Source organism: Indicator indicator, chromosome 13, assembly GCF_027791375.1.
Source record: "Indicator indicator isolate 239-I01 chromosome 13, UM_Iind_1.1, whole genome shotgun sequence".
Lineage (NCBI taxonomy): Eukaryota > Metazoa > Chordata > Aves > Piciformes > Indicatoridae > Indicator > Indicator indicator.
The window spans coordinates 8,410,317-8,436,487 of record NC_072022.1 but is presented as its reverse complement, the minus strand read 5'-3'; the positions used below and the strand labels follow the sequence as shown (position 1 = coordinate 8,436,487).

The 26,171-nt window shown below is 45.9% G+C and overlaps 1 protein-coding gene across 2 annotated transcripts in view; it reads right to left on the bottom strand.

The window, feature by feature from the left end:
• FGF12 (fibroblast growth factor 12) overlaps window positions 1-26,171 on the bottom strand; it is a 180,487-nt gene that overhangs the window by 4,565 nt on the left and 149,751 nt on the right. For both annotated transcript variants that reach the window (XM_054385886.1, XM_054385885.1), the window contains exon 4: window positions 4,129-4,327. In XM_054385886.1, coding sequence (XP_054241861.1) covers window positions 4,129-4,327 — 199 coding nt within the window. The remainder of the gene's footprint in view (window positions 1-4,128; window positions 4,328-26,171) is intronic.

Sequence of the window (26,171 nt, the reverse complement as noted above, 5' to 3'; positions counted from 1 at the left end):
ACACAGCACAGGATGAGAAGAAGCCAAGCAAAAGCACAGTTAAAACACAGTGCACTTGCCATCTAATAAGGTGATTATGGGCTTGAAAGAGGAACAAGTGAATTAGTGTGAGACAGGAAACATACCAAAGCCTGCCCACTTGAAAGGCAGATCCAAAAGATGAGCTGAAGACTTGAAGAAGAGGGTGGGGATTTGTTGTGTTTGGTTTTCTTAAGGGGACTTCTCTGGATGCTTTGCCTTAAAAAAAACCAGGATGTTGCATCTCTGGGGAAACACACTGAGAAAGATCTGGCTGCTGCTCCTTGCACAGAGAGATTCATCAATGGTAATAAATAGATAGAATAGTCATTAACAGATCACCTTCACAGCTGAGATCTGTCCATATCATGGGGGCTGAAGCACTCTGAGTCTGGAGCTAGGGACAGGTCTGCTGACTCAGATGGCAAAACAGTTGTCTTCTGCTTTTTGTGGCCAGATCTGTCAGGCCAAAGGCACTGTGGCTCGGGCCAAGCGAGAGACGAGAAGTAGCACTTTCGGAAGAGCAATCTGGAAAGGAGGTCTTCAAGGAGAAGGAAATATAAATAGTGGAGCACATCCACAATAAGCATCTGATAAAATTCTCAAGTGCCTGGAGAGGTCTCCCATTGCCTGACATGGGCTTGGATATTTGAAAGACCAAAGGGCATTATGGATGGCAGCATTTGTCCAGCACTAATCACTACAGACACTTAGAGAGGCTGAAACAGATTTAAAAGGTTGCTTGGTACCTAAGTGATAATTCTACTCTTCAAGCTAATTTCTTGTGTGGTTCAGTCTATATGTCAGCACTTCAAAGGCTCCTTTAGCTGGAATGATCAGTCATCAGAAATAAAAATATCAAAAGAAATGTGTTGCATATGTGTGTTTTTAACCAAAACTGGCACCACACAGTACATTAACTGCTGCCTGCCAGGCTGTTTGCCTTGGCTTTGCCTGTGCACAGATGGGAGAGGAACATAACATTTCCCCTACTATTACTTAGTAAGTTTTTTGTGGTTTAATATTGATTAAGCTTAATGCCATTTCCAAAACCAAACAAATCCTACCTACACTAAACAAAAAAAACCTCCATCTACCAACCAAAGCCCAAAATATTTCTAGCTGTTATCAAGAGCACAGAACACCTCCAGTACCCTGACACCCTACAGGAGTCAAACACTCTGTGGGTTTAGGAAGCAGAAAGCTGAAGCTGCTAAAAGCCAGGGATAACACACACACATGTACACAGACACCACAGTGTATCTATGCACACATACACATAAGCAGCCCTTAAAAATGATGTGGGAGGGTATTTCATATTTATTTAGTGTACTGTCCATTTGAATCCTTGAGGAAAGGATGGCTGAATTCAGAAAGCAGGGAGCCAAATGAGCTCTGGGAATAATTTTGGGATTTTTTTTGCATTTCCTCTCCCTGTGAACGCTCTCTTCACTAACATGCTGCATAATTTTTCCGCACATGGCAAAAGAAGTGTCATCTCCGAGGTAACCGCCACTGAAGGAGTGGGTGAAGTGATTCCTAGCAACATATCTAACACCTTTCCTTCCCAGAGGACCAGATTTCTCCTTGCATACATGTGGCAAGGCTAATCCTGGTGGCGGTACCAGAGCAAAGGGAAACCTGGGTGTATAAGGGCAGATAGAAGCTGTAAAGCCTGAACAAGCAGCAAAGCCCATGCACGTTCAGCAGAAAGGACCTGCAAATACGGCAGGGGAGTGCTGCCTGCAATACATCCTTAGGATCATGACGAAGAGAAAGCAGCTGTTGAAACAAGGTAGAAATTGGCCCTTTTCTGCAACATCTCTGCTCACAAGGTCTGCTCATGGAGACCTTGATGGGTGCAGCCCAGTAATGTCATGTGGAGCTGAGTGCATTTTACTCTGACTCACCCCACAAGCCTCTGCGACCTACAATGAATCTCAGGCTTGGGAACAGAGTCCTCTGTCTGAAGTCACAGTCCCAGACAGCTGAATGCTTTGGGAAGCTGACACGTGCCTCAGCCTGGGAGACTGCCAGCTCTTTGATGCAGCAGCACTCAGAGAGGCTGACTGAAAAGCATGTGGAGGAGGGAAGGGGTGGAGGAGCCCTTAATTTGGCTGCCAACTTCCAAAGCATTCACTCGCTCAGGAGGTTATGTGACAGCTGTGACTGAAGCAAGTGTGGGAGGAAGCAACTGCAGGAAAGGGAAGCTCTTGGGCTGGGCTGGGTTTGTCAAAATGAAAGTCAGAGCAGCATTTGCTGCAATGAGATATCTGCTGTGGGTCAGGCACCTCTATCAGGGCAAGACTTCCCTAGAGTCTTGGGAATGGCCAAGTTTAACGCATGCAGCAGACACCACACATGCTGCATCAAAACAAAGCCTGGACCCAAAGGAACGCATCCATCAGTGCCAACATGCAGCCAGGCAGCAAAGCAATTCCAGAAGGAGCTGGAAACCCTGCACTGCCAAAAGACTCTCCTTTCAGCCATGGGAGGAGAGGAGACAGAAGAGAAGCTGGTGACTGATCCCATGTCTGAAAGAGGCTCTGCCCCTCAATGAGAGCTTAGGGCACCAAACCTACTAATGTCTCAGATACACAAGACAAGGCTCCTGCCTGCAGAAAAGATGTTGAAAGCAAGCACAGGACAAGAGTCTTCAAGCCGTTCTCTGCTCTTCAAACATCTCTCTCTTCTGTGGAACACCAAGTTAAATTTACCATAGAATGGTCCAGGCTGGAAGGGACCTCCTAAGGTCATCCAGTCCAACGTCACTGCAGTCAGCAGGGACATCCTTAACCAAATCAGGCTGCCCAGGGCCTTGTCGAGCCTCACCTGGAATATCTCCAGGGAAGGGGACTCAGCCACCTCCCTGGGCAACCTGTTCCAGTGTTCCACCACCCTCATAGCAAAGAACTTGTTCCTAACATTCAATTTCTCTTATCATGCTTTGCTTCAGTGGTCCAACAGATGATTTCAAGCCTGTCTTCCCAAACTCGCCTTTCACTCATGCATGCACTCCTGTCTGCCCCTGCACCTTAGCTGGGAAGGTGTTAGAACAGCTACCAGTGCATGGACTGAGCTGTGCCCTAGTAGCTGTTCTGACAGCTGTGAGTAGTATCTGTGAGGAAAGCACCAGTTTACTCCTTCTCTTCACACATGTCCAGCCCTGACCACACAGCCAACATGGAGTAGTAAGAGAGAGCACAGAGCGATGCAGTCAAGACCAGCCCAAGGCAGCCATGCCCCTGAGGTGGCCACTGGCAGGTTCAAGATGGGGTCAGAAAGAGACACCTAGTTTGAAGGTCGAAAAGCAGTGCTTTTCAAAAAGTTTCTAGAAGCAGTTAGCACCTGTTAAGTACTAGGCTCATCACATGACATCTATTTATCTCTATCTATAAAAAGCAGAACGCTCTGGCATGAATCTGTGGCACACTTCAGTGGTGTACAGCCAGCAGCAAGAGGGCGAAACTTCAGCTCCATGACTCCCACTGAAGCCTCAGGCTGTGACGAAGACATATGGTGTGACAGCATCTCAGGTAACTTTGGACATCTAAGATAAGGTTTCTCTGCCCTCCAGTGACTAACTAGGATGTCTCTACATATGAGAAAAACCAGATTTAAGTCATTTTAGGGTAGGCAAATAAAGCACATCCCCAGCTGTGCTGGGAGGACCCATTCATCTTCTGTTACCATAAACACTGTCAAAGCCTAAAATTAGGTAAGATAAATCTTATCTCTGTCAACTCTGCCTGGGATGGGAAACCCACTGAAGGATGTTGGGAAAATCCTCACAGAGAACCCAAAGTTATGATCACAGCTGGGTTGGATTCCTGGTTGCTTCAGGGCTGCTGTCCTTTCCTGAGCTTTTACATTAATCCTTTAGAACCCTAAAGCTAATAAAACCCATTGGGACAACATGCAAAGTGTATGGTAAGGGAAAGGAAGCAGACAAAATGCTAACAGCACAGTCCAGCACCTTTCTAAAACATTACAAACATTGTCTTTGCTTTCAGTCTTGCAACCCAACAGGAACCCCTTCAGGAAGCCTCAAATCTGAAGTGGCAAACTCCCCATAGCCCTCAGATAAGAGGAAACAAACAGAGTCCATACCTTCAATGGGTTTGGGTACAAAATGTGATGAGGGTTTGGTTTTCTTCACTCGGTTTCCCTTCATAATTTGACCTTCTTTATTGAGTCCCAGGAACCAAGCTCGCCCGGATTCTTGCTGCCGGTACAGCGTGGAAGAATAAATAACGTAGTAGTTTTCAAAGACAGACTCCTTAAATTTGCACTCTGGTGTGAAAACATCCTGCAGTGAGAGAGAGAAAAAAAAGCAATGGAAGGAATTAATCACTGATCTACTAAATCAGGTATCGAGTGATACATGGGGGTCATGGAGAACAAGAGGCATGGGCAACACCAGCTCCCAGCAGTAATACATAACCTAGAGAACTCCCCACTGGAAGGGGAGGCTCCCCTCCCTCAACAGAGCAAAACAGGGAATGGGCATGAAAAAATGTGAAGGAAAAGTCAAAGGAATTTGCCAGGATTTAGACTGAAATACCAGGAAAGAATAAATAAATAAAAAAGTATGACAGCTGAGAGGCAAAGACATCCTTGCCACTCATCTGCTGTTCCCATTGCCTTCCCCTGGCTTTGCTCTTGCCTTTCCTGTGGTGGGCTGGAAATGTGCAACGGTCATTGTCTGAAATAAATATTGAGGCTTTTTCAAACTCTTATGGGTGAAAGGCACTTTGTCAGGGGCATTTAAGTGGATTTGGAGAAACCAGAGTACAAAAGCAAGTAAATAATTTCTTTCTTTTTAAGAGCAATGGGAGGAAATGCTGGCACAAAGCCTAGGAATCTTTCAATAAAGAGAAACAAGTCATTTTAAAGACTTCAGACCAAGTATTTCTTTAGCTACTGAGAACTGGTCCCAGACCTGCCCAGGAACTGGTGACATGACACATGGGTCTGCCTGAGACACCCCTTGAGGTTGTGCTGGCTTTGGGGCAGCTGTGCCTTTGCCACTTGTACGGATTCTGTATAAAGCCTCAAGGAAGAATCCACACTCAGCTGTGGAGCAAAACTTGTCATATCCCAGTAACTTCTCAATATTTAAACAGGGAAATACCAAACCTCTTTAAAAAGAGCTGTCTGGCCAGGGTACTCTGTGACAATGGGCTCCAGAACCTTCACTGAGTCAGATATGCTTGTTAGTGGGTGGTTTTGTTTTGCTTTGGTTTTTTTTCCTGGACTTTGATTTTCAGCAGAAAATTCATCCTGGCTGAACAAATCCTCCAGTGGGAGAAAAAAACAACCTTGAGACAGAATTAATATGCATTTTCTGAAGAAAAACTGCTTTGACAAGAAAATCCCCTCTTCTAAGAGCAAGACAAGGTACCTCAGAGCCTGGTGAGTGAAGGCAGGTGCTGCTACAGGAGAGCAATGCTCTTGCCCAAGCTCTTGTCACTCCGAAGTCTTTGAGAGCTTCTCCAACCTTGCTAATGGAAAACCCCTGCCCAAGATCTGAGCAAAGCATCTGGCATAATAATACCTATTTACTGCAGGCCTCATTGAAGAGTGAACATTTTGAACATTCAGCAACACCCAGGTCTGTGTTCCCAAGCACTTTGGGGATTACGTAAAGTGTTGCTGGGCTGATAATAAATTCAGCATGCAGCAGACCTACGGAGGGAGCCAGGCAGGCTTGAAGCCACAAAAGATAAAGCATGGAGCTGTGCTGCACATGTGAAGTTTGCATCAATCATTAGCAGCACACAGATAACAACATTGTCAGCCCAACAGGTCATTTTGCCCTATCTAAGAGAGCCTTCCTTGCTGAAGAAATCAATATTTTAAGAAGAGAGTGAAATAAGTTAAGAGAGATCTAGATGACTTAGAGCACTATAAAAGAGTGTTTGAAGCAGGTTCCCAAAAGATCAATGTTTGAGCACTCCTTAAATCTGCTCTTTATCTCCAGGCTTTGTCTTGCCGCAGAAGGCGCAGCTCACCCAGGAGCTGGGCAGTTGGCAGCGGCTGGCTCAGGACTCTCCTTGGCATCAGGCCCCTCCAGAGAGCAAGCCCCGTGGTGGAGAACATCTCTAAAACCAAACTGGACAACTCAATCTCCTTCCCCATGCCTTCATTACCTCTACCAATAAAAATTTATCAAGAAAATTAAGGGGACTGAAGAGTTGGCAGGCTGTGAAGGATACCTTCCAACTTGACTAAGGAGATGGAATTTATTGTGCACAGGATACCAGGATTTTAAACTTGTTTTAATTTCAGCATGGAACAAAGACTGGGCTTTAAAAATTATTATTATTATTATTATTATTATTATTATTATTATTATTATTATTATTATTTCAATGAAGGGGAAATACAAAATCTAATGCATTTTGAAGATATGGTTTCAGAAAGGAAAAAAAATCTAGATTTAAGTGTAGTTGAAAATCAGATAAATATTTAAGATAAATATTTATTTCAGACAACTATCCATTTTAGATAAATATTTCTTTCAGATAAATATAATTTTTAGATAAATATTAATTTTAGATAAATATTTCTTTTAGATAGATATCTATTTTAGATAAATACCTATTTTAGATATTTATTTTAGTTAAATATCTATTTTAGCTAAATATCTATTTTAGATATTTTATGGTTTAAAAGGACCTGTTTTAAAATTCCTGATGTGCAGTATTTTGCAGTTTATTTGCATTTTTTTCCTTGTACACATTTGCATTTTATGAACTTGCAGCAGTTCATAAAAGGAGATGCTGCATTGGGTATCCACTTGTAGCAATACATCAGCAAAACGTTGTTTTAAAGCAAGTATATTTAGAGATAGCAACCTAGAAGATTTAAGTAAAATAAAGAAAAAAAAATAGTGATTTCCTTTAAATGTTTAACCTCCCCCACAAGCAAACAAAATTGTCCTGTTGTTTTTCTGAGTTGGGTCCCTCAAAACACCCTGGAAATAGCACTTTGGGACACTAACCATGGCAACAGCACCAAGAAGCATCCCAGCTCTGTCCATTTGGCAGTTTAGAAACCCCACAGATTTGCAGTTAAACTCTAGTAAAATAATGTCCTTTGAATTCATTGTCATTATCCTCATCAACAAGGGGCAGCGTCCCACTGTGCCAAGTAGGGACAACCACACGACAGGATGCAGTTCATCCTCCAGCCACACTGACATAGTGCTGGGTCCTCACAGGTCTGAGCACCAGAAAACTTTGGTGTGGACACTACTGTGTGCGGACTCAATGCTCGAGAGGATGGAGAAGGAAAAAACAGTTGACCAAAAAGGAGATGGGACAGATGAGCAGGACAAAGACCAACCTCTCCAAGCACCACCTGGGGATATTTGGAGTGTCCTCTAAATCTCTTTATTGTGCAAATCCATATCCATTCCATTCCATAGAATCACAGAGTGGTTTGGGTTGTAAGGGATCTCCAAAGGTCATCTCCAAAGGATCCCTCTGCAGTCAGCAGGGGGTCAGGTTGCCCAGGGCCCTGTCTAGCCTCCCCTTGAGTATCTCCAGAGATGGGGCTTCAACTACCTCCTCTGGCAACCTGTTCCAGTGCTCCAGCACCTGCATGGTGCAGAACCTGTTCCTAATATCCAACCTAAATCTACTCTTATCTAGTTTGAGGCTATTGCCCCATGTCCTCAGAGGTCATTGACATCTTTCTTTTTTGGTTGCCAGTGTCAATCCTTCAGCTACAGCATGTCACTTAGTTTCTGCACATGCCTTTTGCTCATGGCTTGGGCCTATCAATAACAAAAGGCTACTGGGATATTAATGGCAGAACCTCTCCACATGCTTTGCTGTCAAAATGAATTATGGCAATTATTTTGAGTCAAGTGGGAATTGGTGTTTTAGTTGTCTTGGGTTGAGTTGGGAAGAAAGAGGTAAGTGGAGGTGAGCATAACAGGCTTCCCATTAATAATGCAGTTTGTGGCAGCCACTGCTGCACAGGCCGAAGCCTGAGATAACCAAAGGCATTTTTGGAAAAGCACTGATTTATTGTCAGACCACTGGGACATGCAAGCTTTTGCTTTGTTTTTAAGATTAATTCAGTGTGGATGAAATATGCTAGATGGGTAGACCCGGGATCCAATGTTTTCTTATAGAGTGGTTTGGGTTGGAAGGGACCTTAAAGATCATACAGCTTCAACCTCCCTGGCATTGGCAGGGACACCTTCCACTAGACCAGGTTGCTTAAGGCCTCATCCAACTTGGGCTTCAACACCTCCAGAGAAGGAGCATTCATGACCTCCCTGGGCAACATGTTCCGCCACGCTTGCTGTAAAGAATTTCTTCCTAATATCTAGTCTAAATCTGCCCTCCTCAAGCTTCAATACATTCCCTCTCACCCTGTCACCACAAGCCCTTGTAAAACATCCCTTCCCAGGTTTCTTGTAGGCCCCTTTCAGATACTGGAAGGCTGCTCTAAGGTCTCCCCAAAGCCTTCTTTTCTGCAGGCTGAAGCCCAAATAAAGTAAGTGGTCAAATCTCTTCAGCCAGAGCTCCAGCTGATGGACATCAGTTCCATCCTTCAGCTTACGGACACTAGCTGTGGAGTAGTTTGAATGCAGTAACTGTATGTGAACCCAAAAATAAGTTCAGCATGTGTCATAGATGAATCACAGAATTGTCAGGGTTGGAAGGGACCTCAAGGGTCACCTGAGGGGTGGGTGTCAAGTGGATGGAGCCAGGCTCTTTTCAGTGGTGCACAGTAATAAGACAAGGAACACCAGGTTCAAACTTCAACATAGAAGATTTCACCTCAACATAAGGAGAAACCCCACCTGGATGCATTCCTGTGTGGACTACCCTAAGTGATCCTGCTCTGGCAGGGGGGGTTGGACTCAATGATCTCCTGAGGTCCCTTCCACCTCTGATATACTGTGAGACTGTGATCCTGTGATAGTTCCAACCTCTCTGCCCTGGGCAAGAACACCTTGCACTAGATCAGGTTGCTCAGAGCCCTATCCAGCCTTCATCCCAGCAAAAGGACCTTCAAGCTGTGTCACCCACATGCTTCCAATGGGACATAAGGACACAAGGACATATCCCCAGAAATAATGGTATCAAAAGCCCTGGGGTCAGAAGTATCCACTTCATTCTCTCACTCAGTACAGAAACCTTTTTAAACAGGCTCAGAACAAACTCCACTCACCTATTTCCCCAACTCTCTCCTTGATAGAGACAGCATGACCAGATACAAGCCAGTGAGAGGACAGATGGCTTCATCTTTTAATCACTGATCTTTTTTTCAGTCTTTAAACAAAGAAAGAAACTGTGACTCTTGTTTTCTGCACAAACTCTATGGAGCTCTTGGTCCTCTGTCAGCACCATCATGAACTCAGCTCACTCAGAAAAACCACCATTAAATCTCCTCATTAAAGCACACACTTGTGATTGGCAGAAAAGAAAAGAAAAAAAAAGGCAATTTGTCTGGTTTTATCTTCATTTGAAATACATCTTTGGCTAAATTATTTTTGCCTAGAAAGTAAAGAAAGAAATTGATTTGCCTGAATTATTTTTGCATACAAAGTAAATAAATAAATTGATTTGTTTACTATTTGGAGATTTAGAGCCTGAGGTATTTTGTTAAGTGTCTGTATTACTGAAAGCAGATTCTTTTTTAATTGTTGAACTGAAAAAAAAAAACCCTGCATGAAATATTTGCAAAAGAAATGCTGGCAATTTACATGCAAAACTATTAGCATCTGCCTGCAATTTGTTTCCTGTGTCTCAATCTAATTCCTTGAACAAAAGGCAATTCCAGTAAGAAAAGTAATTAGGTTTGCTTTGAAAAACAAACACAGGTCTGGTTTGTGCTAACTCTAGTTTTACTGAACAGCACAGGCTAGAAAAAAAAAAAATTGTAGCTACCACACAGATCATTAGAGAGACCAGAACAGTGTTTGGAATCAAAGGGAGCTAAGTGGATACTACAGCCATTTGGGGAGAATTCAGTGTGTCAGGTCTGCTCAGGGAGGGCATAAGGCAACCATGGATTGCCCTAAAAGCTGTTTATGGTTTAGAAAAACACAAGATGCTCCATTTAAAATCCATCCCAGTAGAGTCTCTCACCATCTGTAGATGAAAACGTGGATGGGACTTCCAGGCACGAACCAATCTCTGTATTGCTTTAGACAGCCTCGTCCCTCAGGGAGGTGTTAGGAATGTCTGGCCCAATCTGCACACACCCCCCTGCTGCAGCAGAGGCTGGAGGTGATTTGTGAGAGGACAGGCAATTTTTCTCCTAACCTGTCCCCCTAGCTTTCATCTGTCCTGGCCAGGTAAATCTAACCCAGCCTCTTGGCCTTGGACACAGTAAGTTTGACTGGACTCTCCTTTGCACTTCTGTGAAGGTGATAAAGCTCCACTGAAGTTGGTGGAGAAGTATGATCGGGTGTGAGGCTGCAGGGTATGCAGGGAATACCCTGCCACCCTTGGACAACCCCAGCTCCTTCACAGCCCTGGCACAGTAATAGCACTGCCAGGGCAGTGGACAGCCTTAGTGCTGCTCCCGGCAACAGCAAGCAGTGCCACCCTTGCCCTACCAGGCCAGAAGCCTCACTGCCACTGGCACCCTGAGTATCCTCAGCTGGAAGGTGCAGAGAAAGAATGCCCTGGAAGCAACAGCACAGTGCTCCTGACCTCTGATCATGAGAGCAAGTAATTTGCTCCCTTGTCCTCTTAGTGCAAGCTCAGACTGGTACAGAAGCCCCTTATGTTCGGAGCCCATGGCAGAAACGGTGACAGCTTTCCATGTGCAGTGCTCAGGGACAGCCAGGAAGCCAGCAGAAGACTGTCACTAGCTGTTGTATCAAAACCCAGCTGCTCACTGGGTGTCCCTCTGGACTGGGCCACTTGTTTGTTTTGCTTGCCATTTTATCTCCCTACAAATATTCTCAAAATTGCCAGATAAATAATGGTCTCTCTCTCTTCTTTTGTTTTTCTTTTTTTTCCCCTCACAATTTCCTTTTATTACAACCCAAAGGAGAACAGCAAATACACAGATCCACATGCAAACCTAATGACTCCATAAATTTAGTCAGTGAAACTAGAAGCAGTAAAAGAGAAAGCCCATTCTGCAAGCAGTTTGTGCCATACTTTAGGAAAGGGATTTTAATGATGAGTGTTGGAAATACCTAACCAACAGGCTCCCAGAGTAACAGTTTCCCTTTGTTTATAGCATATAATGGGTTTCCCTTTTATGGTCTGCACAAATTACTCAGCCAGATCTTCAGATGGGATAAAAGCACTAAGCTGCACCGAGGTCTACAGCACTGCAAGGCTTCCCTTCCAGAGAAACTGGCTTGGGATACTTACTGATCTTAGTATTACTGATGTTACACTTAGAGCTCATCAAGTCATTTAAAACATATTAAGTGGGAACCATAAACACCAGCACAGCCTATCAGTGGTGGCATTTCACTGTGGCTGCAGAGCCAAGACTGGATGGTGTTCATGATGCCTGTATGAGTGCTGCTGCACCCCAAGGAAAAGGATGGCATTGCAGAAGGGCATCTGCTTTATGGTGCTCGTCACCCAATAAAGCCTATTCTGCATTCCCCACTGACCTCATTGACATCCTTCTGATGCCAGCAGCATGGAGAAGTTCAGCACTGGTATCAGTGCACAGGATTTATGTGGATCAACAAACAGTGCATTCTCAAAGACATATGGGCTTCTGGATGAAACACAAGTGTCCAACTCCATCTAAACCTGTCCAAGTTCAGAGGCTGAACATGTCTTTGAATATCTCACAATCTGTGACCAGAAACCTCATACCACAGCACTTGATCTTGGCATATTTTTTATTCTGAGGACAAGTCTTTAACCCACTCGCAGGATAAGCTCTATTCAGACCACAGCAGCACTCCCAAAAGCAATGATCACAGACTCACAGAATGATAGGGCTTGGAAGGGATCTCAAAAGATCATCCAGTCCAACCCCCTCACCCAGGGCAGGTCACACAGGAACATGTCCAGGTGGGTTCTGAATGTCTCCAGAGAAGGAGACTCCACAACCTCTCTGGGAAGCCTGTTCCAGTGGTTTATCACCCTCACACTGAAAAACTTTTCCCCTCTGTTCCTGCAGAACCTCCTCTGCTCCAGCTTGCACCCATTGCTCCTTGGCCTATCATTGGGCATCCCTGAGCAGAGCCTGGCTCCATCCTCCTGACACTGCCCTGCACATCTTTATCAACATGAATGAGGTCACCCCTCAGGCTCCTCTGCTCCCAGCTCAAGAGCCACAGCTCCCTCAGCCTGTCCTCAGCAGGGAGGTGTTCTGCTGCCTTCAGCATCTTAGTGGCTGTGTGCTGGACTCATTCAAGTAGTTCCCTGAGGTCCTTCTAGAACTGAGGGGCCCAGACCTGGACACAACATTCCATATGCAACAATGATACTGCCCTGGGATACAGTTGGACAGGGGTCATTTTCTTCACAAGAAGCTGGGAGGGGCCACACTGAGGACAGCCAGCTGAAGCAGTCTGTGTGGTATTTCATACCATGAATGTCATGCCTGCCCAAGTGTCAGACCACCACACCTGCAGGCCTGCCCACCATCTAAGTGTCAGGCTTTTAGAGGCTGGGTGAGGCTGTCACCTTCTCCATTACTTGTTGTTACATATTACTTTCTTTACTCTTATTGTTATCCTTTACCATTGTTGCTATTCCTGTTGTTCATTCATTCTTTGTATGGTTCTATTAAACTTCCTTATCTCAACCCAAGAGGGTTTTGCATTTTGCTCCCAATTTCTCCTTCCCATGCTACTGGGTGGAGGGGCAGCTGTATGAATGGCCACATGATGATGACCTGCAGCTGAGCCTAAAGCCACAATGGATGCCTTGCAGGCAGTCTGATGGAGTCCAGTGTCCTCCTGCCTCAGTGTAGCTTCTTCCAGGACCTAGGGTTGCATCTGTCTGGAAATGCTTTAAAATAATTCTAGCTGAGCTCTCTCTTGGCATGTGATCAAACATTACATCTCATCATATCTTTGTCCAGATGGCAGGTGATATTCTACTCTTCACACTCCACTTTTCCTCCCCCTTCTAGCTCTGTAAGAGATTGGTTAACAAGTCTTCTTGGTGGCCTTTTAGAAGTAGGAGAGAGCAGATAGTTTAAAATAACAAGCTGCTACATAGGAGTGTGCAGCCCTGCTGCAGAGCAGAAACTCACTTGCTGAGACAATATGGTATCTGCAAGTGTTCTGACTCTGCCTGGACCATCTGTGGATTGGAGAGAGCATATTTGTCAAATAAATCACCGTCCCTGCAGGTCTGGTCCCCAGCTCTGGGAGCTGTGAAGCAGCATTAGCAAACAATCTAACTTCACTGCCTCTGAAAAATATGACTAAGAGGGCTACCTGCCCTTGATTTTGTGGGAATTGTCTGTGGTCAAGGTACGTATTTGTTCAGTTGGCTTCACTTTGAAACACCCAAGCAAGAAGCAGAATACAGGTCCTGCAAGCTGACCCAATAATCCTAGACAAGCAAAAAAAAAAAATATTAAGTGCTGGACAAGTTTCTGTAATTAAGCTGCAGATCTTTATTATGTGGACACAAGCTGTCTTAAACCACCTTTTCATGTTCAAGGACTGATGAAATTATCCATTTGACCACAGAGGAAGCCTGTGAATGCTAGAGACAAAGGTGTGATTGCAGCAAAGACTTGCCCAAGGTAACCCTGCAGCAACAACTGACATCTGCCCAGGAACACAGCAGAGTATTGACCAAAAGTGGTAGAAGACTCTCTGAAAGACACGTTGAGCTCCATCCTGTCATGGCTGAGCGGTCACCTTGATCAAAATGTACAGATTCACACAAACTGTAATCTCACTTTTGGCTACAAAGCAGACAAGCCCAATGACTTTTGGGGATCCAAATTCAGACCTGTCCATCCCACCATACTTCAGAACTGTGTTCTGCTTTCAGCTCTTGGCCTGGTCACCATGCAGGCACATATTTTTACCAAGTATTTCAGCAAGATAAAAATGCCCAAATTAATTTCTTTGGCCTTTGATGAGCTGCTCATGCAATCCTGATAGTTACAGAGCTTTCAACTTAATGAGTGCTGACAAGAACATAACTTGGGAAGAATCTTCAAGCCAGGCTGCTCACTTCCACACCTCCCTGGAGAGCCTGGGTGCACTGGGTGAGAGAACAGGCTCCAGAACTAAGATTTAGATACCAATGACTTCACAGAGTTATTTGGGAAAGCCTCCACATATCCTGCAATTCATTGATGTGGCACAGAGAGCAAGTGATGTGTTTTGTCTTTTGCGTCACTTTTTCTTGATGATGGGTCCCAAATTCAAATTTATGGCTCAAATCCATGGTTCAAAATTTCACCCCTAAGGAATAACTTGATTTGGTTTTTAATTTTGTGTCTTATCTCAGGCTGGAATTTGAAAGCCTTTTAAAATTTGGAGCTGTTATGGACTGGAGCAGTGACTGCAGCAGAGCTCACTGACATGGCACTTGGCCCACCCAGTTCTGCATCACCCTTCTAGGAACTGCTTCCTGTGAAGGGGGGGGGTCTGAGAGCATTGTCTCTGGTACTGAATTCCTGGCAGCCTGGGGATTTGGTGAAACTCCAGGATAATTTCTAACCTGGGAATCCCAACTCATCCATTGTCTTCTCTACATTCTGTTTTTATGATAAAGCATCTGAAGTTCATTAACAACATTATCAGCTTTGCTTACTCCAAACCAGTATCCAGAAATACATCTTTGCATCCAGAGATAATGATCATGAGGCAGGATGGGACAAGATGAAGATATGTTAGTTGCATACAAGAAAAACAGATTTCCTAAATTAGCATCATACTGCCTCATCTGTTAAATCCTGAAATAACTATGAAGAAAAGCCATAATGTAAGGAGCCCTAGAAACACAGCCAGATGGGTTGCTTTGAACCAGTGATCTCTCTATGGGGCCACAGCAAGATTCTTGGCATCAATTTGAGCCTGAGCACAGGGCACAAAAAAATTGATTATAGAATCACAGAATTGTCAGGGTTGGAAGGGACCTCAAGGAGCATCCATTTCCAACCCCCCAGCCATGGGCAGGGACACCTCACATTAGACCAGGCTGCTCAGAGCCACATCCAGCCTGGCCTGAAAAACATTGAGGAATGGGAATTCCATCACCTCCCTGGGCAACCTGTTCCAGTGTTTCACCACCGCTACGGTGAAGAACTTCTTCCTAATGTCTAATCTAAATCCACCCTCCTCTAGCTTTGTTCCATTCCCCCCAGCCCTATCACTCCCTGACACCCTAAAAAGTCCCTCCCCAGCTTTCTTGTAGCCCCCTTCAGATGTTGGAAGGCCACAGTAAGGTGTCCTTGGGACCTTCTCTTCTCCTAAATGAACAGCCCCAACTCTCTCAGCCTTTGGTTACTTTTGTGATATTGCTATTTTTATTATGGTTCATAATAACAAGGTATAAGTTAGAAAACTAAATGGTTATACATTTATAAACATGACCCTGTGTTTTCTTCTGGTAGTCAAAAGAAATCTCCTGGAGGAAAATCAGCAGTCAATACCAGATTTATCACGGTATGATTTATATTAAAATTATCCTCAAAATCTTGTAATCAAAGTTACAAATGTTTTGGGCATTTAATAAAAATACCTTCACCTTGAGGAGTACAGGGAAGACTCCTTACTTCCTATGTTTTCGAGCTGAGATCCTGAGCACTGAAAGTCCAGCTGGCTTCACAGAATCACAGAATGTTAGGGGTTGGAAGGGATCTCAAAAGAGCACCCAGATGAATCCCCTCTGCCACAGGAGGATCACCCAGGGCAGGTCACAGACAAACATGTCCAGGCAGGTTTTGAATGCCTCTAGTTCTTTAGAACTCACTGTCTTGGATTACCACAAAGATGAAGAGCTTGGCAGAACTGATGTGGTGCAATTCCTTCCCTGTAAAGCATCCTATGGGAAGTCTTACTATGATGTCATTGTGTACCCTGGACAGGGCTATCCTAGGAGATGGATTGGAGCCTTTGACTTAAACAGTCAGAGGATCACAGGACGTTAAGGATTGGAAGGGACCTTCGAAGATCATCCAGTCCAACCCCCCTGCCAGAGCAGGACCATAGAATCCAGCACAGGTCACACAGGGACACATCCAGGTGGGACTTGAAAGTCTCCAGAGAAGGAGACTCCACAACCTCTCTGGGGCAGCCCCTTCCAGTGTTCTGTCACCCTCACACTGAAAGTTTTTCCTTCTGTTCACATGGAACCTCCTCTGCTCCAGCTTGCACCCACTGCCCCTTGGCCTATCATTGGACATCCCTGAGCAGAGCCTGGCTCCATCCTCCTGACACTGCCCTGCACATCTTTATAACATGAATGAGGTCACCCCTCAGGGTCCTCTGCTCCAAGCTCAATATCTACAGCTCCCTCAGCCTGTCCTCAGCAGGGAGATGTTCCACTGCCTTCAGCATCTTAGTGGCTCTGTGCTGGACTCATTCAAGCAGTTCCCTGAGGTCCTTCTTGACCTGAGGGGCCCAGAACTGGACACAATATTCCAGATGTGGCCTCACCAGGGTAGAGTAGTGGGGCAGAAGAACCTCACTCAACTTACTCACCACATCCCTTCTAATACACCCCAGGATGCCCTTGGCCTTCTTGGCCACTAGGGCACATTGCTGGCTCATGGTCATCTTTCTATATACCAAGACCCCCAAGTGCCTCTCCTCTGCCCTGCTCTCCAACAGGTCAGTCCCCAGTCTCTACTGGTCCCTGGGGTTGTTCTTTCCCAGATGCCAGACTCTACACTTGCCCTTGCTGCTTGCATTCAGTTTCTGCCTGCCTAACTCTCCAGCCTGTCTAGGGTGTTCCATAAACAAGAGGCATCAGAGCTAGTTAGAGAAACTTATTTCCCCTGGGTTCCAGCTTGATTTCTTAGGCCTCTCTTCCTGGCACACATGAAACAAAGCAGTTGTAACAATGTCAGGGAGAAGAGGACTGTGAGTGAGTCCCAGCCCTTGTAAGGCAGAGCATGTGGATGGTGTGGACGGCACACAGACAAAACCCTGCTGGTCCTTACCCATGGTACAACCTTGCAGAAGATAAGAACTTGCCAAGGAGCTCACTGGCCCTATTACAATCATAAGCTGCTGATGTACTGAGATAGCCTCTTTGCTCTTAAATCCAACCTGTGAGACTCGATGGCACACATCATCTCCAGAGCTCTATCTTTCCTAATGCTGGAAAGATCTCCTCTGCATTAAACCAATTTCAGAGCTGTCATAACCAGGGCTGCAGATTCAATTTCTCTGCTGCTAAAACCTCCACCCTGAAAAAGAGTGGTGCTAGATTATTAACATTTGACTGCTCACTGACAGGTTGGCTACAACAGGCCAATTAACAGCAAGGCCCTGTTGGGTCTAAAGCATCACCTGAACTGGTGTTGGACATGCAGGATTTTACAACCTAGAGAAAATGTTATGAAGTGTGACAATTGAAGTGGCTTTACCCTCTGCCTCTTGTATCAGCTGCTGTGTCACCTACACAGAGTAAAGGAAAGGTTTGTGGCATATTCTCAGGTGTGGAGGCCAGCGCTACTGCCCACTGGGAGAGCCAAAAGGAACCCATCAAGATATGTGCCTCAAAACTTGGATCCCAGTAACGTTTCTGCTGGCAAAGCCAGCACAAAAGGCAAATGGTGCTTCCTTAAAACCTGCCAGGGTAACCCTGAAGTGTCTGCCCCATCTCTGCTGGGGACTGCCTTACTGTAGCTGAGCAAACCATAGAAGGCAGGCATATTGCTGTTGGCCCTGAGCATCCATCTACTGCCAGTGGAGAGTTCTTGATGTGAACACCTGTCTTGCAACTGAAGCATGGGATTTTAATTCTTCAGAGCAGACTCCTGTACTCATCCTGACTCCTCCAGCCAGGCTTTGTGTCCTTGAGCCAGACACTCTGGGCTAGTGCCCCATCTAATACCCACTGTGTATGAAGAGCATGTCTTTGGTTGTATACAATAGGGGGATGTTAAGTCTGAGGAATGAATGAGCCTCCAGCTCCTCAGAACATTTTTGCAAGACAAAGAGAGAAGAAAGAAAGTGTTTGGCATAAAGTGCAGACAGCCTTTTGTTTCCCAATTTTCTGGGAACCCAGAAAACCAGCCAGCTCTGCTGTACTGGAAGCCCCATCCACATATTGATCACAGATATCTCTGCACAGCCTTAAAGACCTGACAAATCTCATAGCCCAAAATAACTTCATAGAGGGGATTTGGCTTAGTTATACCTTGAAAGGATTTCCACGGCACACATGTGCTGCCAACCTGACTTGCTCTTCTTCAGTTAGCTTCTTTTTGATGTGCAATAACCTGTGGACAACGCACAAACACTTTGAATGGCCCCAAACAGCTTAGATCTGACTGTTCCAGTGTCTGCAGCCAGGTGACCCATTGCAGCTGAGGCTTTGCTTCCCAGGAATCAGACAGATGGAAGTAGATCATCAGGGATTTTGCAGCAGGGGCTGTAGTGAAATTTTTCACACTGTTGCATGCTTTGCTAGAGAACTCAGATTAGCTTTGGCATCTGATCCTGTTCAAAAGCCAACTAATGACTGCAACTTCCAATCTAAGATAATATAGCCAGTCTAGAGAGAGTAATACAGTACACTAACTCTGTTTGGCAGAACGCACAGTAAAGCAGGAGACCATTTCATTGTGTTACTGGTATACAGAAGACTGTGCCACTGCCTTTAAATTATATGATCCAAAATACATCCACAAAGTAATCCAGAGCTAAAAACTGCTGTTCCCCATTTGTAGCTACTTATGGCAGCATGTTGTCTCAGTGAGATCCAGGGCTTGCAATCAGATATGTAGACATTTGATTTTGTTTTCCAGAGGCTGTCTGCAAGGCAGGACTGAATGTGTGGAGTGAAGCTGCTGGTGGCAAGGGCTGCACACTTACACCATGCACATTTTGGGATGGATTTGGTCTGGTCTAGCTGCCAAGTGGTCCCATGGTCTGAACATATGGCACTTCAGGGGCCTTCCTGGAGGGCATCCTTCAGTTTAGCTTCACCCAAAACAAATCTACATTGCATCAGCTAAGCCACTCTGTCATGCAAACTGAAGAGTTGTATGTGATGGTGACGACAGGGATTGCTCCAAAAGTGCAGTCCAGGTCTGAACTAAAACAGGAACTGGGGGGATGGCTGGGGTAACTGGCTTACTGCAGTGGGGTCTAAGAAAGTAGGCATGTGGTGGATGTGAAACATCAATGACCTGCTGCACGTTGGTGATCCTTTTAAAGGAGCTGAAGGCCCTGTGTGCGTTCTGATCTAAACATACATTGGATGTATGTTTAGATGTAAGCACCATGCTGTAACCTGGGTGGTGGCTGTACACAAAGTCTTCTCCCCCTGCTGTGCAGAGTTTGCACTTCACGCTGCTCCTTTATCATCTGTAATGTCTCATAGCCACACTGGATCCAGGTGTCAGAAATCTTTCACAATCGCTTATCACTAACATTGACTTTAAAGCTACATAAGCAATTATAACAAAAAGGTCAGTTGTTAAGCCTGCCTACTGGAATCTCAGAATCTTGCCTGCACAAAGCCTGGAGCTTACTATGTCAGAGCTGAATCCTCCAGGGGTCTGAAAATATTTTTCTTAGCATGCTAAATTTTAGAGCAATCTTGTTCACCTGTTCTAGCAAACACATTGCAAGGAGGAAGGAAACCTCAGGGCTGTCCTGATTATTGTCCTTCACCAATGACTGCTTTCTTCTGTGCTGCTCCAGAACAAGAGGAGGAAAAAACCCAACCAGCCAAAAAACAAACAAACCAACCCACCCAACCAGGAGAAACCATTTGCTCATGGACATAACAGTCCTTCCTTACTATCCACAATATTTATAGTTTTCAAATGTTTTCATCAGTGCTAAGTGCTGTATCACTTCTGCAGCAACAAGAGCAAAATTGAATCCTCTAAGAATGACTAAAGCTGGGCTACACATTCTGTTCAAGGAATAAACACTGATTCAACAATGTTTCAATTAAACGGATATGATCCTTTTCACAACAAAGGAAATGAAGCAGAAGATTAGAAGTCCTGTGGGAACGTAACTTCAGGTGCTAGAAAAAAAAAAACTCACAAAGAAGACAACTCGTCCCAAACTGTCTTGATTTAACTCAAGCAAAGGCAAGGACTTCACAGAATCACAGAATTATTGAGGCTGGAATAGACCTCCGAGCTCATCAAGCCCAGCCTATGACCTAACACCACCACATCACCCAGACTATGGCTCCAAGTGCCACATCCAATCTTGCCTTAAACACCTCCAGGGACAGTGATTCTACCAGCTCCCTGGGCAGTCCCTTCCAGTGGCTGATTCCCCTTTCCATGAGGAATTGCTTCCTAACATCCAACCTAACCCTCCCCTGGCACAGCTTCAGGCCATGCCTTCTCCTCTTGTCACAAGTTGCCTGGGAGCAGAGCCTGACCCCCATCTTACTACAGCTTCCCTTCAGGTAGTTGCAGAGTGTGATAAGGTCCCCCCTGAGTCTCCTCTTCTCCAGGCTGAACATTCCCAGCTCCCTCAGCCTCTCCTCATCAGACTTTCCCTCCTGTCCCTTTCTGGTCGCTCTCCTCTGGACCTGCTCCAGCACCTCAAGAGCCTTCCTGTAATGAGGGGCCCAGAACTGCACACAACACTCGAGGTGAGGCTGCACCACTGCCAGGCACAGGGCAGAATTACATCCCTAGTCCTGCTGGCCACATCATTCCTGATACAAGCCAAGATGCCACTTCATGTGAGCAGAATGAGTTGGCAAAACTCTGTTACCTGATGATGGAGCCATACTAATGGATCTGAACCATCACTCTTGCCCCTGAATTCTAAGGTCAGCAACAGGCACACACTACCCCACCCTGTCCAAATCTGTCACCCAGAGCAGCTAACAGTGTAGCTGTGAATGACTGTCAGTGATGATAGCATTTGGGAGGCGAAAACCTGGGAAGCAGAAATTCCATCAAGCAAGTGGCAGAATATTAAATCTTTGGACTTCATTTATTAGTTTTTGTGATGGTTTCCAGGATAGGTACCTTTAAGAAACCACAAAGTTGATGACCTCCAGAGGCTAGAGAGGTCCGGGAGGTGTACTAAAAAGTGTATTTCGTTCCCTTAAGTCCTGCATCCCTATAAAACTGGCTGCAGATTCAGTTTTCTTCCCTTTTCTCCTCCCTCACTCCCCCCAGGAGGACACATAGACTGTTCAGGGGAGACCTGGCTACCTGGAGCAGCCTAATTGGGGCCTGGAGTTGCTAAGCCAAATTTTTGCTGTGTCACAATGGTTTAGTATGGAAGGTAAAGAGGCTGGGGGTGGGGGGTGGGGGGGGCACACGGAGGCTTGGGTTTGTTGGCTTGGTTTAAAGAGAGGTTTGGGTGAAGCTTTGGCTTAATGAGGTTCTGTGTGAAACCCAGACTATGGATTTTGGTGTATTTTATGTGCTTTGTACTGTTGTATGTAGTTGTGAATAGCATTTCCTATCCAGTCTGTTGTGTGAGTGGTTTTCTTTTGCCCCTTTTGGAAGAGGTAACGGAGCAATCTGTCTCTGTCTAAACTAAGACAGTTTTACACCACTGCATCTCTATTGACCTAACCAAAGCATTCTAGCAAACTAATACACACAGAAACACATGCACCAAGACTGTGCCCTTAGAGGAACACAAGGAAAATAAGACCAGCACAGGGATCATGTTACTTAGAAGAGGGCATTGAGGGCATGTGAGGAACAGAAGAAAAATAATGAGAGCTGTGAGATTTTGCTTTTTATGCTGGCCATTAAAAAAAATAATAAAAAAGCTTTCAATTGGGAAGGATGCTTTAAGAATTCTGCTTTCTAAATTTAACTTTGATATTGAAAAGCCTTGGGTTTTGTTCTTTTGAGCTTTTTTTTTCTTTTCTTTTCTCGTTAGTGTCAACTTGATAAAAACCCAGGCGTGATAATCCTGGTGCTACACATTTTCAAAGCCATTCTGTAGCTCCAGCCTCCTCAGAGGGTGTAGATAACATTTGCATGGATACAAAGCCCTTGCAGAAAGAATGTTACTTAAGGGCAGAGCTGGCTGTAGGGTTTAATACAGTAGGAACTGAGATTCAAAATCAGCAGCATTCACTTTAATAGCCATTAAATTATTTATTCATATTGGACTCTGGAAGCCTGTAGAAAGATTGGGTTGTTCTGAAGGGCTCTACTCTCATAAACTTTGTTGCATGACTTACTTGCAGTTACTGTTCTGAGGGATGCAATCATAAGCCTTGATACAGAATTGTTCCTTCTTTCATCCCTTTTGTTCCTTCTTTCCCCAATTTTGTGAGCAGGGACAAAAAAAAAAACAAAACAAACAAACAACACACACACACACAAAAAAAAAAACCACAACAAAAAAAAAACCCAAAACCTTGTGCACCCAGTAATGTCCATGTCCATGAAGCAACTGAAGTGGTGCAGCACAGCCCATGTTCCATCACAGCAGGACAGTGAGCATGCAGTGAGGAAGAGGCTCCCAGCACAGTAGGACAGAGAGCAGGCAGTGAGGAAGAGGCTTCCAGCATAGCAGGACAGAGAGCAGGCAGTGAGGAAGAGCCTCCCAGCACAGCAGGACAGAGAGCAGGCAGTGAGGAAGAGGCTTCTAGAATGGCAGGACAGTGAGCACGCAGTGAGGAAGAGGCTCCCAGCACAGCAGGACAGAGAGCAGGCAGTGAGGAAGAGGCTCCCAGCACAGCAGGACAGAGAGCAGGCAGTGAGGAAGAGGCTCCCAGCACAGGAGGACAGAGAGCAGGCAGTGAGGAAGAGGCTCCGCACAGCAGGACAGAGAGCAGGCAGTGAGGAAGAGGCTCCCAGCACAGCAGGACAGAGAGCAGGCAGTGAGGAAGAGGCTCCCAGCACAGCAGGACAGAGAGCAGGCAGTGAGGAAGAGGCTTCCAGCATAGCAGGACAGAGAGCAGGCAGTGAGGAAGAGGCTCCCAGCACAGCAGGACAGAGAGCAGGCAGTGAGGAAGAGGCTCCCAGCACAGCAGGACAGAGAGCAGGCAGTGAGGAAGAGGCTCCCAGCACAGCAGGACAGAGAGCAGGCAGTGAGGAAGAGGCTCCGCACAGCAGGACAGAGAGCAAGCAGTGAGGAAGAGGCTCCGCACAGCAGGACAGAGAGCAGGCAGTGAGGAAGAGGCTTCCAGCATAGCAGGACAGAGAGCAGGCAGTGAGGAAGAGGCTCCTAGGATGGCAGGACAGTGAGCACGCAGTGAGGAAGAGGCTCCCAGCACAGCAGGACAGGGGTCACGCAGTGAGGAAGAGGCTCCCTGAATGATCTGACCCAGTCCTGGCTATGGCACACCATCAGTTCTCAACAAAGCACCATTTTAAACCCCCTAATTTCTTTGTGAAAACCCAGCTGAAAAGCATCACATCTTGCCTGCAAGGCCAGAGGGCTAAGCAATGGGACCGCAAAAACCTAACCTAAGCTGCAAAAGATGCCAACAAGGTGGTATTCTGCATTAAAATGTTCTCAGCCTTTTTTTTTTTTTTCCCCTTGCTTGTGTCCTGGGCCCTACTACTGCCCTTGATCCATTTAATTACCTCCATAACCAGATTACACTGTAGCACGATGTAATTATGCAATCAAGTAACGAGCTATGCTTTTGCTCTTGGTCTTGTGCGGGAAGCCACCTTGGAAGAGGGCGAGAAAAGCAGCGATTATTATAAAAGGACAGCAGAGTCCCATGTACCAATTACTGGCCATGATGCAGGGGACAATGTCTGCTGGCAGCACTGATCCATCAGCTGCTTCTCCCAGGCAGCTGGCAGCCCTTCTAGAAGCACAGCCTCACAGGCAGGGCTGTGGGTTCCAGCCCGACGCCAGCCATACACTGGCGGCAGGCATGCTGTGCGGTGGGGCAGCCTTCTTGAGGATACCAACTTCTCCTGCAAGTCAGCTCTCTTTCTGTCATGCTTATGAAAACCAACTTCAGAACAGCTGCTCTGAGTCAGAGCAGCAGCCTGGCAGTGGCCAGCAGCAATGCCAAGGGGAAGGTGTAAAACCAGGGCAGACTCGCAGTGAAAGCTCCTCCTGGCTGCCAGCAGCAGGGAGCCTGCACCTGCTGGATCCAGTGACAGTGTCCTGGTGCACAGGGAATATCCAGCTTCCCCTGAGAGTGCACAAGAGTGGCAGGTGTTGTGTTTAGAGCAGTGTGGGAGCTGATGTAGCTCCCCAAGGAGAGAGACAAGAAGGGTCTGAGTCAGGTGAGGCTTCAGGGAAATGTTTCTAGAAGGGACATGTTCTGAAGGTGGGGCTCAGCTTGAAGAGTAGCTCCAGGGCTGCACTTTGCTGCCCACCTTGGGGCAGGCTGTGTCCCTGCCAGGTCTTGGCAGAGAACAATTTGCCTGTGTCAAGATTTTAAGGTGGGTGGGAGGAAATGGCAAAAGAAAATGTTATGTTTTAGGGAGAAAATAAATTGCCAAATGCCATTTTGACCATCATGATACTTGTCTGTGTTGTGCTGGACTCACAGAGGCAGCTCAGTGGAACAGAAGCAGGATCAATTCTATAATGCCACAATTAAGGGTAGAGATTTGTCCCTTTAGGAAAACAAGTGATGCCTACCAGCAGAGCAGCTGAGTATTTGCATTTACCTCACTCCTATAAGGGTCCTAGAAGGGATGGAGAAAGTCCCACCACACAGTGAGGAGGTAAAAGATACAGAGAAATTAGGTCAGTTGCATAAGAACTTTGGAAGGGCTGTGTCAGTCAGAATCTGGATTTTCTGAATCCCTGTCCAATGGTTTCAGTGTAAAAGCTTTTCTGTGTCTCATTCAGGCCAGCATGGGAAGGCACTGGAGTGCCAGCCAGTGCAGAACCCACTGCAGCCACAAGATACTGCCCTTCATGTCCAGTCTGCAAGAAAAGCTCCACCCCACATCACCTTCTGAGCCCAAGAGCCTCAGCAGGGAGGCACAACTCTGCTGTGGCCTCGTTTTAATCACTCTAGGAGTAGCAGCATCAATGTTTGGGAAACAAAGTCATTCAGCAGCAATGCTAAGCACACACACATCAAAAAGTCCCTAAGGGCCCATGGAAACGAATCCCCTCTAGTCAGCAGCAGCTTCTCCCTTTGCAAAGATAAACAGCTTTTTATGCATGCAGTGTATGTGCTAGCATGTACTCTACTGCTGAGGATATTCAGCCTCCAGTGTAACTTGTCAAAGCCTGATATGCCTTCCCTTAATCAAGGTGGCAAGCTCCTGAGCACCATGTGCTTCGAGCAGTGGGCTGTTGTCCCTGTAGGCAGAAGAATGAAGCACGCTGTCATTCTTGCTGCTGCACTTTGACACACCCATCTCCTGCTGATCAAAAGCCAAAACACAGCTGGATGCAGCCCAGCTTCACTAATACAATCCTGCTAAAGCTGGAGCTCCTCAAAAGGCCCTGAGATGAGGTGATGCAACATCCCTCAGCTCCAGGTGAAGACACAAAGCAGAGAAAGTGATGATAGACAACGTGGCATGGCCACAGTGCTTCAAGGGCCACTTATTGACTCATTTCTGACTGAGCTGTTTCCTGCTGTTCATTTTGAACTGAGGAGGATGAGGGTCATCCCAGCACCAATCATTCATAAAGCAAATCCCCCCTGTGTCAGCTGCTCCCCACCCCTTTGCAGTGCTGGGACAAAGGATGAACCGGGGCAGACAGTGACTACAATATTGTGGGGTTACAAAAATTTGTGGAGCATCCTAAGGAATTGCTGAAACCAGACAATTTAAGAAAATCACAGAAAGCTAGGGGTTGGAAGGGACTTCTTCCAACATCTAACAACTCTCTTCATGAAGAACTTTCTCACTGGGTCCAACCCTCCTGCCAGAGCAGGATCACCTAGGGCAGGCCACACAGGAACACATCCAGGTTGGCTTTGAAAGTCTCCGTCGAGGGAGACCCTACAACCTCTCTGGGCAGCCTGATCCAGTGTTCTGCCACCCTCACAGTAAAGAAGTTTCTCCTCCAATCTGATGACCACAGAGCAGCTGAGGATACCTGAGGTAGTCCCTCTGTTTTTCATAGAATCATAGAATCAGTCAGGGTTGGAAGG